This window comes from Crinia signifera, chromosome 2 (assembly GCF_055691185.1).
Source record: "Crinia signifera chromosome 2, ASM5569118v1, whole genome shotgun sequence".
Classification (NCBI taxonomy): Eukaryota; Metazoa; Chordata; class Amphibia; order Anura; family Myobatrachidae; genus Crinia; species Crinia signifera.
The window spans coordinates 89698818-89715882 of record NC_139218.1 but is presented as its reverse complement, the minus strand read 5'-3'; the positions used below and the strand labels follow the sequence as shown (position 1 = coordinate 89715882).

General features: G+C 45.2%; 1 protein-coding gene across 1 annotated transcript in view; it reads right to left on the bottom strand.

The window, feature by feature from the left end:
• Window positions 1-17065, bottom strand: part of LOC146059907 (uncharacterized) — an 80127-nt gene that overhangs the window by 50025 nt on the left and 13037 nt on the right. The window contains exons 3-5 of the mRNA XM_083172564.1: window positions 12249-12402; window positions 11854-11946; window positions 9107-9214 (exon numbers count right to left, since the gene is read on the bottom strand). Of these exons, the coding sequence (XP_083028690.1) occupies window positions 9107-9214; window positions 11854-11946; window positions 12249-12301 (254 nt within the window). The 5' untranslated portion in view covers window positions 12302-12402. The remainder of the gene's footprint in view (window positions 1-9106; window positions 9215-11853; window positions 11947-12248; window positions 12403-17065) is intronic.

Sequence of the window (17065 nt, the reverse complement as noted above, 5' to 3'; positions counted from 1 at the left end):
TTGGATTGTTCATGTGAAGGACGGCTAACGGAAAGAAGCTTCTTGCGGATCTGGACGTTTTGACAGGGATGGACCTGAACTGTCTTCCGGATGTTAGGAAGTCAAACAGGTTGTGACCAGGATGCAGCTTCTCCTTTGCGATCTACTCAGCGCGTTTCCTTACCCTGGATGAGAACAGATCCCTTATCGGGGAAAGGGGAGGTCGGTCACTATGATCCTTTCTGCAGTCTTCACTACCCTCTGCAGTTTTTGTTTGTTTTTCTCGCTTGTGCCACCGTACCAGATTGTGATCGAGGAACATAAGACAGACTCCACGATGGCGGTGTAGAATACGCACAGCAGCTCCCGTGGGATGTTGAATTTCCTGAGTATTCCCAGGAAGAACAGAGGCCTTTTTGATGTTTGTGGTTATGTTTAGTCCCCATCTTCGGTCGCTGGACATAGTTGGCCCCAGAAAATTAAAGGATTCAACCCGCGACACCACTGTGTTGGCTATTATTAGCGGGACTAGTGCATTTGTTTTTTTCCTGTAGTCGACCACCATCTCAACTGTTTTGGTGGGGGTTTAGATCGAGGTTGTTGCTGCTGCACCACTGCGTCAGCTTCTCCACTGCATGCCTGTAGGCGGTCTCATCACCATCCTTGATTAGGCTGATGATAGTGGTGTAATCTGCGAATTTGATGATTTTCACTGCAATCTGCATTCCAGTATCCCAGCAGCTGGCAAGATCGGTCATTTCTCTTAGTTTTAACTTTGCTAATCATGAATTGTATCTTCTCAGTCAACGAGGAATTGCTCAGAATAAGTCCATTCACATTTTTGGAAATATGGCTATCCACAGGTTGTTCAGTCTGCCATTTGAGATTGGGATCTTTCAGCACGGAGACAAAATGCACATCAGCTTCAGGATCAGACAAGGTGTTAAATGAGGTTTCTGCCATGAATTTCTCAAATAATCCCATTGGGCTGCAACAATCACGTTTCTTTGGTGAAATGGCAGAGTTAGTGGGATCCACGTGGTATTCCATCTCCTGACTTTCTTTCATGACCTCCGCACCGTTGTCTCCGGGGCTGTCACTTAGCACCAAAAAGCTGCATTAGCGGCCGCTGTTCTGTCGCGCGGATACCTGGTAACTTGAGTCCACGGGGTCTTCCTACTTCCCAAGATTACATTTAATAATAATAACACGATCAAGCCAGATATGGGTCTTATTGGATATTAAACTGACCAAAACAGATACACACTCTCAGAACAACTCAGTGCCGCACGAAAATCCCACTGCTCCTCGGCTGCACATCGTAAACACGATTAAGCCAGATACGGGTCTTTTTGAATATTAAACTGATCGAAACAGTTACACATTTGCGCAGAAACTCTGTGCTGCACGAAACGCCCACCGGTCCTTGGCTGCACTCGGTAGGGACGCATGTGAAGCAGTGATGAAAGGGAACACCCGCCTAGCTAGCCAGATAGCTGAATCACCCTAGTGATCAATTGAGTGACAAAAGTAGCAGCCAGATAGCCCTCACATCCCATATAGGGGTCTTGTTGGCTGCTTACCCGTACATGTACGGTTAGGTAGTAAGACAACGGTTGCTGAAAAGTAATACATCTCCAACCCAGGGGTCCTAGAGAGGTGGAGGAACTCTTCCATCTGCCACCTTAAAATTGATTAGCCCCCTCCCCTCCCTAAGAGACGACTGCTAATAAATGAATAATAATCCAAAAATAAAACAATCAGATTAAATTAATTAATAATAATCATATTCACACTGGTAATAAATGAATAATAATCATAAAATTAAACAATCAGATCATTAAATTAATTAATAATAATCATAATCACATAATCAAGCCAGATAGGGGTTTTGTTGAATATTAAACTGATCAAAACAGTTACACACTTGCACAAAAACTACGTGCTGCATGAAACGCCCACCTCTCCTCTGCTGCACTGTGTAAACAGTGCACAATCAAGCCAGATAGGGGTCGTGGTACTTATTTTGAGGTTGTAGCAGGGGAGTGCAGCTACTCGTTAAACCTTGAGCGAAGATCAGTACTTCTCTATCGGGAAAGAACATCCAAATCGACCAAGCGCGCAGCTTCGGGAGGGACGCATATGAAGCAGTGAGGAAAGGGAACACCCGCCTAGCAAGCCAGATAGCTGAATACACCTTAGCGATCAATTGAGTGACAGAAGTAGCAGCCAGATAGCCCTCACATACCAGATAGGGGTCTTGTTGGCTGCTTACCCGTACATGTACGGTTAGATAGTAAGACACCGGTTGCTGAAAAGCGATACATCTCCAACCCAGGGGTCCTAGAGAGGTGGAGGAACTTCCATCTGCCACCTTAAAATTGATTAGCCCCCTCCCCTCCACCCATTAGGCAATGATTTAAGAGATGACTGCTAATAAATGAATAATAATCACAAAATTAAACAATCAGATTACATTAATTAATAATTATCATAATCACACAATCAAGCCAGATAGGGGTCTTGTTGGATGTTAAACTGATCGAAACAGTTACACACTTGCAGACAAACTCTGTGCTGCACGAAATGCCCACTGCTCCTTGGCTGCACATGATAAACGATCAAGCCAGATAGGGGTCTTTTTGGGGCCTAGTTTTTTAAACTGCCATCCTGTCTGCCGCTGCAGTGCCACTCTTACATGAGCCACGTGTTTGTGCCGCACACTTGTGTGGCTAAAAATAGTTATCCAGCTACCTCAGTGCAACCTTTTGCCCTAAAAACAATATTGTGAGGTGTGAGGTGTTCAGAATAGACTGGAAATGAGTGGAAATGAATGTTATTGAGGTTAATAATAGTGTAGGAGCAAAATAAATAAATAATTCTTCGATTTTAGCAGTTTTTATGCTTTTTAAACAAAATCAGAACCCAAAACGTTTAGGGGGTGTTTTGGCAAAACCCATTAGAACCCAAAACCTGAAGGTAATCAGAACCCAAAACCCAAAAAGTAGCCGGTGCACATCCCTAATTGTAACCCCAATAACCCCTTCCCGACATTTGACGTGTATATACGTCATGGCCGGGAAGTACTTCCCAACACATGACGTATATATACGTCATGACTTTAAATTGCCACCCCGTCTCGGGACGAGGTGGCAGAGGGACAATGGCCCTTATTCTGATCGGTTCGGCCCGATCAGAATATGCGGCCACGACCGTGCAGGCGAATCCCCGCCTTCCATACGGATCGCCACCTGCCGTCCGTACGCGGATATGTGGCGATCCGCATGAAATTGGACGGGGATACGCCTCCTCCATGGTGGGAGCAGCCCCTGCATTCGATGGTCGCTGAACATCGAATGCAGGGCCGCACGCTCCACCAGGTCCCGCAACACAAGACCACACGGACACTTGTCCGTGTGAAATCTTGTATGGGGGCGGGCAGCTGACATCCGGCGATGTCAGATGCCCGCCCCGTATCCACGCATCACGGCCTCATTACCATGCATACGCCCCGAGTTTGCATGGGAACGCCCATGAAACGCGGGGCGTATGCATAGGGTAATGAGGATAAGTAGCCCCTCACGCCCCTCTACGGCGTATAGAGAATCCTTGCGGCGAAATCGCCTGCACATGCGCAGAGTGACCTCTGCACATGCGCAGAAGATAAACATCGGCGGCCCGTACGCAAGCGGGAATATCCGCATCGATCAGAATAAGGGCCAATGTCTGCTGTCCCTGACAGCAGACATCCTCCCTCATTGCCCAGGGGGGGCAGCGATGCCTCCCGTCTTGGGCGATCGCTGCTATTGGCTGTTAAAAAGTGAATAGCCAAAAGTAGCGTTGAAATGCATGTAGTGTAAAATTTAGACTCTGCTGCCCCCTAGCGTCCAAAAAAAATAAAGGCGTTTAAATAATGATTTAAAAATAAAGAATAGATATGGTCTTTGTTAGTTATTTACTATTTTGAGTGATATGATTATTTGTCTCACAAGCAGAAAATGGAACATTTTGCAAATAGCAAAATGTTCCATTTTTTCACGACACTTTGGTATTTTTCCCCAAAAAAAAAAAACTGTATCGACCAAATTTCACCACTAATTTAAAGTACAATGTGTCACGGGAAAACAATCTCAAAATCACTGGGATAAGTAAAAGCAAAAAAAAGTTATACCCACTTAAGTGATACATGTCAGATTTGAAAAAAATGGCTCTGTCAGGAAGGCAAAAACTGGCTGCGTCAGGAAGGGGTTAAATATCAACATGCTGTAAATGTCGATATGGAGAAGGTATACATGCATTTGGTATGATTTGTTCTCAGATTACATGTGCAAAAGGTGTTTTTTACTAATTGAACATCCAGTAGTGTGTGTTTTGATCATAAATTGTGGTGATTAAACAACCATGTTGACTTGGATCTGTCGACCTTTAAACCATGTTGACGTTATCACTGTCAACCTGTAGTGGTTGTTCATGTGATTGTACACCTAGCCACTGGTTAGGTTTACAACTATTCCTGTGAAACTTTGACATGTTGAACATGATTATGTATATGATTAATTAAAATGACAGCCATTATATACTGAAATGTGTTCATGTTTTATTTAGATGAAGCATGATGGGTGCATAATATTTCTTACATTTTTGGTTTAGGAAGTTGAGTAAGGCTACCATACATATTTTAACAAATGTTTACATTAGGCAGAAATAAAAGTGCAGTTTAAGTGGTAATGTCCATATTGAGAAGTCTGCCATGTTTTTTCCAAAGCTCCAGACTCCCAGCCTGCTGTTGTGGTTCATCCATATCATCGCAATGTAGCGGATTTTGAACCTGCAGGTGAGATTTGATAGTGTTAACCAAAGCATTTTTACACATCACACATGCCTGTAACTAGTGTTCCCGCTAGGCTTCTTTTGCAGGGCGCTGCGCCCTGCCCGTTTTTTAGACCTCTAAATGCGCCCTTCCCTTTTCTTGTGTAGGACTATGCGCCCTTTCACTGTCCGCGGCCCGCTGACATGCCGCTGAGAACTCTCTCATTCGTGGCTGTCAGTGTCAGATATTGCCACTCTCTCCGCCCCTCCATCCCTGCTGCGCTGACATGCCGCTGAGAACTTTCTCATTGGTGGCTGTCAGTGTCGGAAATTCGTGAGATGATGGTGATATCATCTCACGAGAACAGGAAGTGCAGCAGCAGCGGGCACCTGGTAGGCGCACGCAGTACCCGCTACATGCGCACCGATGCCGGGCTGACCCGGCTTCCCCGGTGATCCTGCCATCTGCCGAGGCCTCATGAGTGCTGCTCCGTGGAAAGTACATGTGGCCCCATCACTTCTCTCCAACACTAGGATCCAGCACCTGCTGATCCTTGTCCCGGCCATAGAAGAGGTGCTGACGCTGCTGATAGACTGATCGGGTGCGGAGCTGGCTGTGAGTACATATAAAAATGTTTCTCTGTTACAGCCAGCGAGACACCTCTCTCCCCACTGTCTTCTACCTGCCCACTCTATACTGTCACCATTGCCTCCTTCCTGACCCCCACTGCACTGATCTGTCATGTCCCCTTGTCCTGGCACCTCTGTCCTCTCCTCAATGTCATGTTCCTGTCCCCTCTATCTGTTGCTGTCATTCCTCTCTCCTGTCCCTATCCTCTCTATACCTATAAGTGTCACCTATGTACTGTCCCTGTCACTACTCTCAACTGTCCCCTCTGTCCTTTCTCTGCTCCATCTGTCCTGGTCTTGACGCTGTTCAATCCATGTCTATGTTATGGAATACATATGATATACCGGCAGTGAGAATGCCGGTATTCCCAGCATCCCAATACAGAGAACCGCAACAGTGCCCTAACCTTATCCCCCTAACCCAGCCCCCCCCCCCCCACACACACACACACCCACAGTTTTCCCCTCTATTGCCTTAGCCTGACCATAACCCCATTGTCAAAGTGCCTAACTCTAACCCCCACTTCCTGCGGCCTTTGCCTAACCCCCCTCGCAGTCTAACTCGGTCCTGCCTTGCCTTTTGTCCTGTCCCCACAAATTTGCATCCTTGCTGCTCCAGTCTAGTGGTGTGTGGTGAAATCAGCCGGGGGCCAGGGCTGGTTTAACGGGCAGTGAACGAACTAAAAAGAGGTGAGATGGCTCTGTGTGTGTGTCTGTAGCTGCCGTGCCTGGCTGGACTCTGCCTTACTGGGAACCTGGCTACTCTGCTCTGCATTTGCTGTATAACTGTGTTGCAGATTGCCCAAGCCCTGTCCCTGGTGTGCCCACTTGCTGCTGTGCATGGGTTACTAGGCTGCAGTGGGAATATGCCCCAAAGGCAACGCATGTGCAATCACCTTACAGTACTTCTTTATATGGGGGAGATGTACTAATGATTGAAGACTGTAAAGTGGAGAGAGATAATGTAACAGCCAATCAGTTCCTAGCTGCCATGTTAAATGCTGTGTTAAGAGGAGCTGACTTTGTTTATCGCTCTACACTGTAAAACGTGAATTTATTTCTTAATCTGGGTGGCCTGACGTGAATTTTGGCTCCATGTATGGGCACCTTAAACTGAATTTTGTCTGATTCCGTGTGGCATAATGTTTATGGGGCAAGTATAAGGAGGTCTACTATTGTGTTGCATAATGTACATAAGAGGTATATGGTGTGGCACACTACATTCAAGGACACGTCCCATTTTAGGTGACCACTCCCCCTTTAGGTGACCACACCCTTTTTTCTGGAGCGAGCGCGCCTTCGGCGCGCACATAACCCCATCCTTCACTTTTCAATCCCCCCCCCCTTTAAAATTTCTGCTTCGATCTCTCTCGATATAGATATATATATATTATATATATATATATATATATATTATATCGCATCATTTTGCCCTTTAAAATTAAAATGTGCCTTCCTGACTGAAAAATGTGCCCTCCCCGTGGTCAGCACCCTGCCCTAAAAAAATTCTAGAGTGAACACTATGTAACCTACAGCCTGCACTCTACAACTACACAACCATTACTGGAATTGTAAAATACTTTGCACATCCTGATTTAAATTAATATGTAGTGAAGCATGTGTTCAGGGGGGGGGGGGGGGCACTTTGAAGATGAGGACCAGAGCTTTCAAATGAGCCCAGCCCCATGTCTCTAGCCCCCTGGGAACCGGAGATATCGTCTGGCAAAGCTGTAACATTTTTTCCACATATGATAATATGGGACCCGTCAATTCCAACCCCCACCCGGTTCTGATGGCTGCCAATTACCCCCTGGCATCACAGGAGCTTGTCGTTGATGTCATTCAATTCCAAATCGCTGGGCCTTCAATATAATATCAAGATGGTCCATATCGGTCAATCGGTTCCAGAGATATAGCGTGTAAATCGATTTTTTAAATGTAATTTCATGGCTGTTCATGTTCTTTGAGGGAAGATTACTCTGGAACCAAACGTTCCAGTTTCACTGGACCAAAATCATTCAAAGCCCACTCAAAAGTTCTTCAATATGATACTTGTCTCATCTATATGGGTCAGTTAGTTCCGAAGATGTAGCTGGTTAAATTAGATAACTGGTTAAAGGGGGGAAAGGGGTGGTTTTCTCTCCCCCTCACACCAGAAAATGCAGGGACTAGGCTGGTGTAAAATGGGCCAACCTGGGAATGCATTTTCTGGTGTGAAATGGGTATTATTTCAAATAGCTGGGACCTGCAGTGCTCAGAATACAGCCAGGCTCTGCCACTGTCAGTGGCTATCACTTCTGCCTGGCGGCTGTCCCCCATTTACCACGAGCATGTATTCCCCGTTGGTAATGAGCATGTAATCCCACATGGCAACGAGCATGGAACCTCTGGCAATGAGCATGGAACCCTTGGCAATGAGCATGTAGATAAGCAGCACTTACTGTATGTAGCATAATTTTTAATAGGCATTATGGTGTTTGGCATAATACATAATGGACATCATGCCGTGTAACTTAACGTGCAATGGACATTATGGTGTAAATGTTTAATGCGCGCCTTTGGTGGACAATGTCCCTGTTTATGAAGCGTATTGTGAATTTTGGCTTAATCTGTGTGGCATTATGTGAATTTTGTCTCAATCCGTGTGGCATTATGTGAATTTTGGCTCAATCCGTGTGGCATTATGTGAATTTTGGCTCAATCCGTGGGGCATTATGTGAATTTTGACTCAATACATGTGGCATTATGTGAATTTTGGCTCAATCCATTTGGCATTATGTGAATTTTGGCTCAATCCATTTGGCATGTTATGAATTTTGGCTCAATCTGTGTGGCATTATGTGAATTTTGGCTCAATCCGTGTGGCATTATGTGAATTTTGGCTTAATCTGTGTGGCATTATGTGAATTTTGGCTCAATCCATTTGGCATTATGTGAATTTTGGCTCAATCCGTGTGTTATTATGTAAATTTTGGCTCAATCCGTGTGGCATTATGTGAATTTTGACACAATCCATGTGGCATTATTTGAATTTTGGCTCATTCCATTTGGCATCATGTGTAAGGGGCAAGTATAATGGGGTCTAGTATTTTGTTGCATAATGTGTAGAAGTTGTATATGGTGTTGTAAACTACACTCAAGGACACGCCCCCTGTTGAGTGGCCACACCCCCTTTTCCGGAGCGCACCTTTGGCGCACGCACAACTACACTTCACTTTTGTTGCCATGGTGGGCCTGCGTACTTTAAATGCCAGGGCCTATTTTTAATTCCATTGCCACCCTCTCTCTGCCAGCATGTACACTGGCACCACTAACACTGGCCCTCCCCCACCTAAACCCTCTTTTATCATGGTGCCTCCCCTGTCATTTTATCCTGGATCCGCCCCTGGTTGTACACAACACATGCACTTGTCAACTATGATTGAGATGTGTTCTGTCAGCACATGACATTGCAATGGACGATGATAGTGTTGGAAATTTTTGCCCTACAAATACAGTGCAATGTAATGTGCCATTTTTAAACAAAGGAATCGATAGAAAGGTTTGTAAAACACCATCAACCATAGTTCCTTCATGGTGGACGTAGTAACCCACAACATACAGTAGATGCAATATGCATCTGCCAGACCACATCATTATAACTGATTTTGCATTTGCCACAACCCAACATTCTGCTTAACATACTTACCTCTGTAATCTTATTTGTAGGAACATCACAGCCGATGCCAGAGACAACCGATCCCATACAGATGCTGGATGATATGAATAATCCTGGAGCCCGTCAACACATTGGAACCTGCACAACAAACAACACAGTCAATCAATGTTCCTCCCTATACTCAGTCACTTGGGCAGCAGCCCCCACTCCTACAAGGCACCAACTGTGAAGATACGGGTTCTTCAATCACTCAGAAACCGAGCAGATGAAACCAAAATATGGTTTATTTTTATCACAGCACACACATGTAGATAAAGACAGGAACAAGAGGCAAATGTAGCATATAAACGTTATCGGGTAGCAGTCCAATGGCAGTCCTTGTAGCAGCAGTTCCAAAGCACAAAACTATCACTCCTCCCCACAGCAGTGATAGCAGATAAGTCCACACGATACCTAGACAGAGCATAACCTCTTAGTCCAGGACAGTCCATCAAATCTTCTCCTGGCTTGTCTGCAAGTCATTTTAAAAACTTCTCAATTCCCACGGTGCACAAACAGAAAGTGGGCTTGCAGTGGATCTTGATTGGTGGATTCAAGAGTCAGGTATCACCCCCTCCCAGCTACTGCTGCTGCCCCCCCCCCCTTGCTGGGGTCGGTTCCAGAAAGTCTGGAAGTGGCCAGAGATATGCAGAGCAGTGTCAATACAACGAACAATAACCAGCTGATTACGTTGTGTGGTGGTCACCCCCTGTGGACAACCTTCCTGTTGATAGCAGGGGAATTTGATCACCCCCTGTGGTGCCCGGTTCCACTAAGTCTGGTATTGACACAAAGGAACTGAAGATAGAGACACAAACACAGTCTGATTACATTATGTCCTGATTACCCCCTGTGGACATAACATATGGGTGAATCCATGCAATGTTCTTTCCTGGCTATTTCCTGTCAGACCATATTTGGGCAAGAGCGATCTGATCTGGAAATACACGCAGCTATGGGGAATATAGACATATATGGAGAACAAGAGGGTACCGACGGACTAAAATAGTACATTAATTACTACACCTAATAAAATATAATAATTACAGTCTTACGGTCAGTTTGCTAACCTCACACCAACATTCCTAGAAATGCCAATGATTTGGCCAGATCCATTCACACATTTAAAGAAAAGCTACTTTTTTTTATGGAGTCGAAAAAGCCTCCAAATTGAACATATAAAGGGGTATGTGCGAAGCATTGGTCAACAAATGAGAAATGTATCTCAAAGTCTGCAAGCAAGTGTACGAACACAAATTCGGGTACTTGTGGAGTATCACGGCTCCCACGACCTTCATCGTATGCTGACTGTATGCTAAAAATCGCATCGCATGCGATCAAATCGCATGCGATGCGATCGCACCCGATTTTGCACTGAAATGCATCAGAATGCATTGAAATGTGTATTAAACTTGTGAAATGCCCCCAAAAGCCATTTTTCATAGTGCACCACCCCCACTATCAACGTGAACCGGAAGCGTGGCGAGCGCAGCGAGCCCGCGAGGGGCGGCGGTACGCGTCCTACGACCTTTTCATACCCCCACTATCCACGTCGGCGTGGAGTTGAGAATAGAAAGTGTGGCGAGCGCAGCGAGCCACCGAGCCCGAAGCGTGGCGAGCGCAGCGAGCCCCGCGAGGGGACGCGGATACCTTCACAGCTATACGCGTCCCCTCGCGGGCTTCACAGGTATCCGCGTCCGCTCACCGCGCTTCGGGCTCGGTGGCTCGCTGCGCTCGCCACACTTTCTATTCTCAACTCCACGCCGATGTGGATAGTGGGGGTATGAAAAGGTCGTAGGACGCGTACCGCCGCCCCTCGCCACGCTTCGGGTTGACGTTGATAGTGGGGGTGGTGCACTATGAAAAATGGCATTTGGGGGCATTTCACAAGTTTAATACACATTTCAATGCATTTTGATGCATTTCAGTGCAAAATCGGGTGCCATCGCATGGCATCGCATCGGATGCCATCGCATGGCATCCGATGCGATCGCATCCGATTTTTGAGCAAAAATGCTCAAAAATCGGTAAAAATCGTAATCGGGTGCCATCGCATCGCATCGGATGCCATCGCATACGATTTTTGAGCAAAAATGCATTGCTGTCCCTACAAAACACAGTTAAGCATAATCGCAACCAAGGTGTTAGGTCAGCAACAAACCACATCAACTCAAAGCAGCAGTGTGTCCTCAACACCCATGAGTGGGTCACCCACTACTTCCCCGCGTTGTAGTATACGTACTAGGGGTGGGTGTGGCTCTATTTCTAAGGGTGGTAGCTCCCGGTCTCAGGGCAAAAATGCTTAAGGGTATACAAATTGTGGATTGTTTTGTCAATTTACATGCATCCATATGGATGTTTACATTGTAATATGGCACTATTTTTTGACATTTGCTAAAACGTGCCTTTTTCTGCAAGTAAACATTTTTTTCACAATGAAACCTTGGTGTGATTCCGTTGAATACTGAAAGCATACTTTGTTTTGTGTTTGAATATTTCAATATGACCCTCAAAGGTTGTTTAACACTTACCATGGGCTTAATGAGATATCATTAGGGGCTATGTCAGAAGTTTGTAATGGTCCAGCATTTACCACTGCAGAGTGTAAGTACCATGTAATTTAACCATTACATTTGAATCCCCTCAGATCAGGCCTCCATGGCACCTCCACCCCTTGCACCTTTGATTTTTACCTTTAACAATGAATTGTATACATCAACCATGTTAGGATTACTTACATTATATTGTCATAGGTACCACCATTTTTCAAAGAAATGACAAAGCAGTTATGGCAGAACTTGCAGGCGGTGTGCATTATTCCCCAAATGGCCCTGTGCAATGTAAAAGAAACCAGTGGGTTGTTTTGTAAGGTACACAATGTCATATGTGTTTTGCTTAACTGTGAAGGTTTGCATGCAAAAATAACCGAGAAATGCTGGCGTATCATCTCTGCCCGAACCACATCCCCCCTCCACGTACTCCTAACTACCACATGTTGTGTAGCTTCAGCTTCCTGCACGACTTGCTGCATTGCCAACATCAACATAATTAGGTTGCCCCAGAGCTATGTTATGTAGCATGCAGCAAGCCTGGATGATCAATACTACTTTGGTAGGGTGGTAAAGCAGTGTACCTGCTGATCTGTCCAAACACCTGAATCGGCTTTTCAGCACCCCAAAGGTGCATTCCACTACATTGCGGGTGGCAATGTGTGCAGCGTTGTAGCGGTGCTGTGCAGGGCTTTGTGGGTTACGTGAGCAACGGATGACACCCATATCCTGAGTCACCTACAAATTTAAAAAAAAAGTGATTTTGTGGTCACATTTCATATGGGAATTTAGCAAGTAATAGTAGCACTGCACACTATATTGCTCTAAATAAATTAATCAACATAAATGGCATTATTCGTATGTTGAACATAAGCAACCCTAAATGGCTTGTAGGGTTAATTTTACAAAAATTAACAAAACACTGATAACTCACTTACCAATTAGCCAGCCCTCCGGCATGGTATGCGCCAGGAAGTGGTCCCAGCAGAGGCGTAACTAGAACTTTGTGGGCCCCATAGGAAAATGCTATGCCCCCTGGCATTGCCCATTATGCATTATGCGACACACTGTCATGCCCCTTACAGAATATGCTACACACCACAATACCCTTACACAATATGGGGGAAATTTACTAAGAATAAGAAATTTCGTATTCGTATTCTTAATACGAATTAATACGACTGCATACGGCTGTTTCAGCCGTATGCAAATTCGTGTTCTGGAGGGTAATTTACAAAGCAGTCAAATACGAATGCTTTGTAACCCAACGATGGTGTATCCATTTGTATTAGCCGGCTGAAAAGCGAACTTTGAACTATTCAGGGAAGCCCTTAAATGAATTGTGTGGGAAACGGTTATGAAGGGAAAAAATGCAAAAGAAATGTGGGATACTCTAAAAAATGTACTTACATCATTAACTATTAAATACATTCCAAAAGTAAATAAGGGTAAATTCAATAAAAAAAGCCACCATGGTTAAACAAAAAAGTAAGGTCAGCTATCAACAATAAAACAAGAGCATTTAAATTCTATAAAAATAAGCAGCTAAAAGAATATATGAAGAACGCATAGCCACTGAAAGGAAAACCAACCCCATTTTTTTTTAATATATAAATATATAAATAGTAAGCGTATAATTAAGGAAAACATAGGTCCATTAACGGACACCAATGGAAAAAGTGTTATAGAGGATAAGGTAAAAGCAAAACTGTTAAATGAGTTCTTCTCATCAGTGTTTACTAAGGGAGAGCAGACTGAGGAAAGAACATCTACTACAAATGGGAAAAACAAGCCAGATCTCATTGTTCATTTCACGCCCATTGAAATAGCACTGAGGCTCAGCAAAATCAAAACAAATAAAACACCGGGGCCAGATGGGATGCATCCCAGGGTACTAATGGAATTAAGGGATGAACTATCTACCCCACTACATTATATCTTTAGCAATTCCCTGTCAACAGGTATAGTACCAAAAGACTGGAGAATAGCAGAGGTAGTACCAATATTAAAAAAAAGGAAAAAAGGAGGATCCAGCTAATTACAGAACTGTAAGTGTAACATCAATAGTGGATAAACTATTTGAAGGATTTTTTTAAGGGATGGTATCCAGGAATATTTAGACCTTCACCGTTTACTCAGTACGAACCAACATGGGTTCATAAAAAAATGTTCATGCCAAACTAATCTACTAGGTTTCTATGAGGAGGTTAGCAAAAATCCACACAAGAGGTTGATAAATAAAATGGAGGACATGAGATTGGGTAAGAACATCTGCAGATGGGTAGGGAACTGCCTGTGTAAAAGGGAACAAAGAGTGGCTGTGAACGGTGCCGTATCAGACACGATTCAGGTACTAAGTGGAGTGCCTCAGGGTTCGGTTTTAGGGCACATTTTATTTAACATTTTTATCAACGATATTGGGAAGGGGTTGCTCAGCAATGTATCCATCTTTGCTATTATTAAATAATCGGAAGATGTCACGACGCTCCAAAAAGATCTTGAAAAGCTAGAGGAATCTGCGAATAATTGGAAGATGAGGTTCAACGTGGATGTAAGGTTATGCATCTTGGGAGACACAACCAGTGTGCTAGTTATAATCTTAGCGGGGAGGAACTGGGTAACTCATGACTTGAAAAGGATCTAGGAGTCCTAATAGACAGCAAACTGGGGTGTAGTGCCCAATGTAATGTAGCAACAAAAAAGGCCAAGAAAATTCTAGCCTGCATCAAAAGGGGCATGGAAACTAGGGACTCAAAAGTAATTATGCCCCGTACAAGGCATTGGTTAGACCTCACCTCGAATATGGAGTACAATTCTGGCCCCCCACACTATAAAAAGGACATCATTGAATTAGAACAATACAAAGAAGAGCAACAATGCTTATTAGGGGAATGGAGAATTTAATCTATGAGGAGAGATTAAACAATTTGGGACTATTTACATTAGAAAAGAGATGTCTAAAGGCCCCCATACACTAGCCGATTTTGGTCAGATTTAGGCCAGATCAGTCGGATCTGGCCTAAATCGGACCAAAATCGGCTAGTTTTGATGTCCCCTCAGATCCGATGCGCGGTCCCGTGCGCATCGGATCTGCGTCGGGTGGTCGGACCTGCTGCACGTCCGATCACCCGACTTGGGACCTAGTGGGGCGGGGCGGCGGTGGAGGGAGCAGGGGGGGCTGGGGACGCTGCGAGGGACACAGGCGGCATAGAGCCGAGCGGGGGGAGCCGGGAGCTGTCAGCACTGAATAAAAAAAAAAAAGCCCATACAATGAATGGGCGGCCTGTGATTGGCTGAGCGCTCTCTCAGCCAGTCAGCAACTGGCTGAGACAGCGCTCAGCCAATCACAGGCTGCCCATTCATTGTATACAGTAGGCTTTTTTTTCTAACACTGACAGCTCCCGGCTCCCTCTGCCCGGCTCTATGCCGCCTGTGTCCCCCGCAGCGTCTGTGTCCCCCGCAGCGTCCCCAGCCCCCCTGCTCCCACCAGCATGTGAGACGATTTATCACATGTAAAAAATGGCACATTAAGTGCCAATCTAATCAAGCTCCCCCGGGGAGCAGCCAAGGAAGCTCAGGGGGAAGTCGGGGGCGACTTGTCCTAAGGACAAGTCGCCCTAGTGTATGGGGGCCTTAAGGGGGGACATGCTCAACATGTACAAATATATCAGGGGCCAATATAAGGAACTGTCAAACACCCATTATTCTACTAGAAAGAAATCTAGGATGAGGGGGCATGAGTACAGATTAGAAGAAAAAAGATTTTGTTCAGCTAGCAGAAAAAAATTTCTTTACAGTTAGAGCAGTCAAACTCTGGAACTCTCTTCCCAGAGAGGTGGTGTCGGCCACCGCAATAAATACATTCGAAATAAGGTTGGACAAACACTTATTAGCTAAAAATATCCAGGGTTATAAATAAGTAACATAATCTGTCTTTAAAATATAATAACATAATATACAGCATAACTAGGCCGAACTAGATGGACGCAAGCCTTTTTTTCAGCCTTACCTACTATGTAAACTATGTCTATACGGCCGCTAATACGAATTCGTATAGTCAGTCTGCATGGATCAGTCAGATCCGTGCAGGCTGCAGTGTGTAAAAAAATTAAAAAGACGGCGTGGGGTCCCACCCACAGCCGTAACCAGCACCAGGCTGAAAGAGCCGGGGCTGGTATTAACAAAATCAGGAAACCTGGCAAATAGGGGTTCCCCGATTTTTTAAACCCAGCCCCAGGCTCCAGGGCCGGTTCAAAATACGGGTGACAAAATGACTAGGGGTCCCCCGTATTTTAAGAACCAGCCCCAGGCCAAACCAGCCAGCAGGGTAATGTCACAGCCAGGGGACACTTATTATATAAGGTCCCGCGGCCAAAACATTAACCCTACTGACCAGTCAGCCTGGCCAGGGGAGCTGGGGGAGTGGGGACCCCCCAATAAAGGGGTCCCCCCCTTCCAAGACTTACCTGACCAGGCTGAAGCCTGGTGCTGTCCCCGGTGACCCTGGAGCGGTGGTCACTGGGCTGATTCAGTGTAAAAAGATATTACTATTGTTTAATACTGTGGAACTATGAGTCCCAGCAACCCCCCCCCCCCCGAAAGCGGGTACTTGAAGAACCACAAGTCCCAGCATGCGGGCAATAAAGGGCCTGCTGGCACTTGTAGTTTCACAGTATTAAAAATTGTCAAATAAACACACACTGACACATGAAAAATAAAACTTTAATACATCCAAAGCCCATACATACTGATACTTACCTATCTTGAGACCGTAGGTAGGTTCCTGGGTGCGGGGCTCCATGGTCCTGGGTCCGGGGCCTTGGTTCCTGGGCTGCAGAGTCAGGGGAATTGGTTCCTGGGTCCGGTCCAGGGGCTCCAGGGCTGTAGAGTCCGGGGTTCCAGGATCCAAAGAAATCCAACGGGGTACATGTGGAAGGAAATCCAACTCACCAAGGTCATCCGGCGAAGATCTGTCCTCTTCGTTCCGACTTAGTCCAGGTCTTCAGAAAATAACAAACACCGGACTATTCCGGCCGGTACCCGTGAAGTACTGAGGAGAGACGCAGATGTTTTATCTTCCACGCCTCTCCTCCGAATGATTCTATTGGACTTTCTCGGCTCCTGATTGGCCGCTAGGCGTCCAATAGAATCATTCGGAGGAGAGGCGCGGAAGACGAAACATCTGCCTTCCACAGGTACCCCTATGGATTATTGTTAATACAAATAAATGTTATGTACTGCACATACAATATGTCATTATTTTTTTATTTTAACATTTTCAGGCTATAAATACCAGGATGTCTGCCTTCTGGAAAGGAGAATGTTCTGTAAGTTGCAAGAATGGCTACCAAGTGTGTACTTGGTTCTTACATAACTGTGACAGGGGTCATTCTGAATTTAT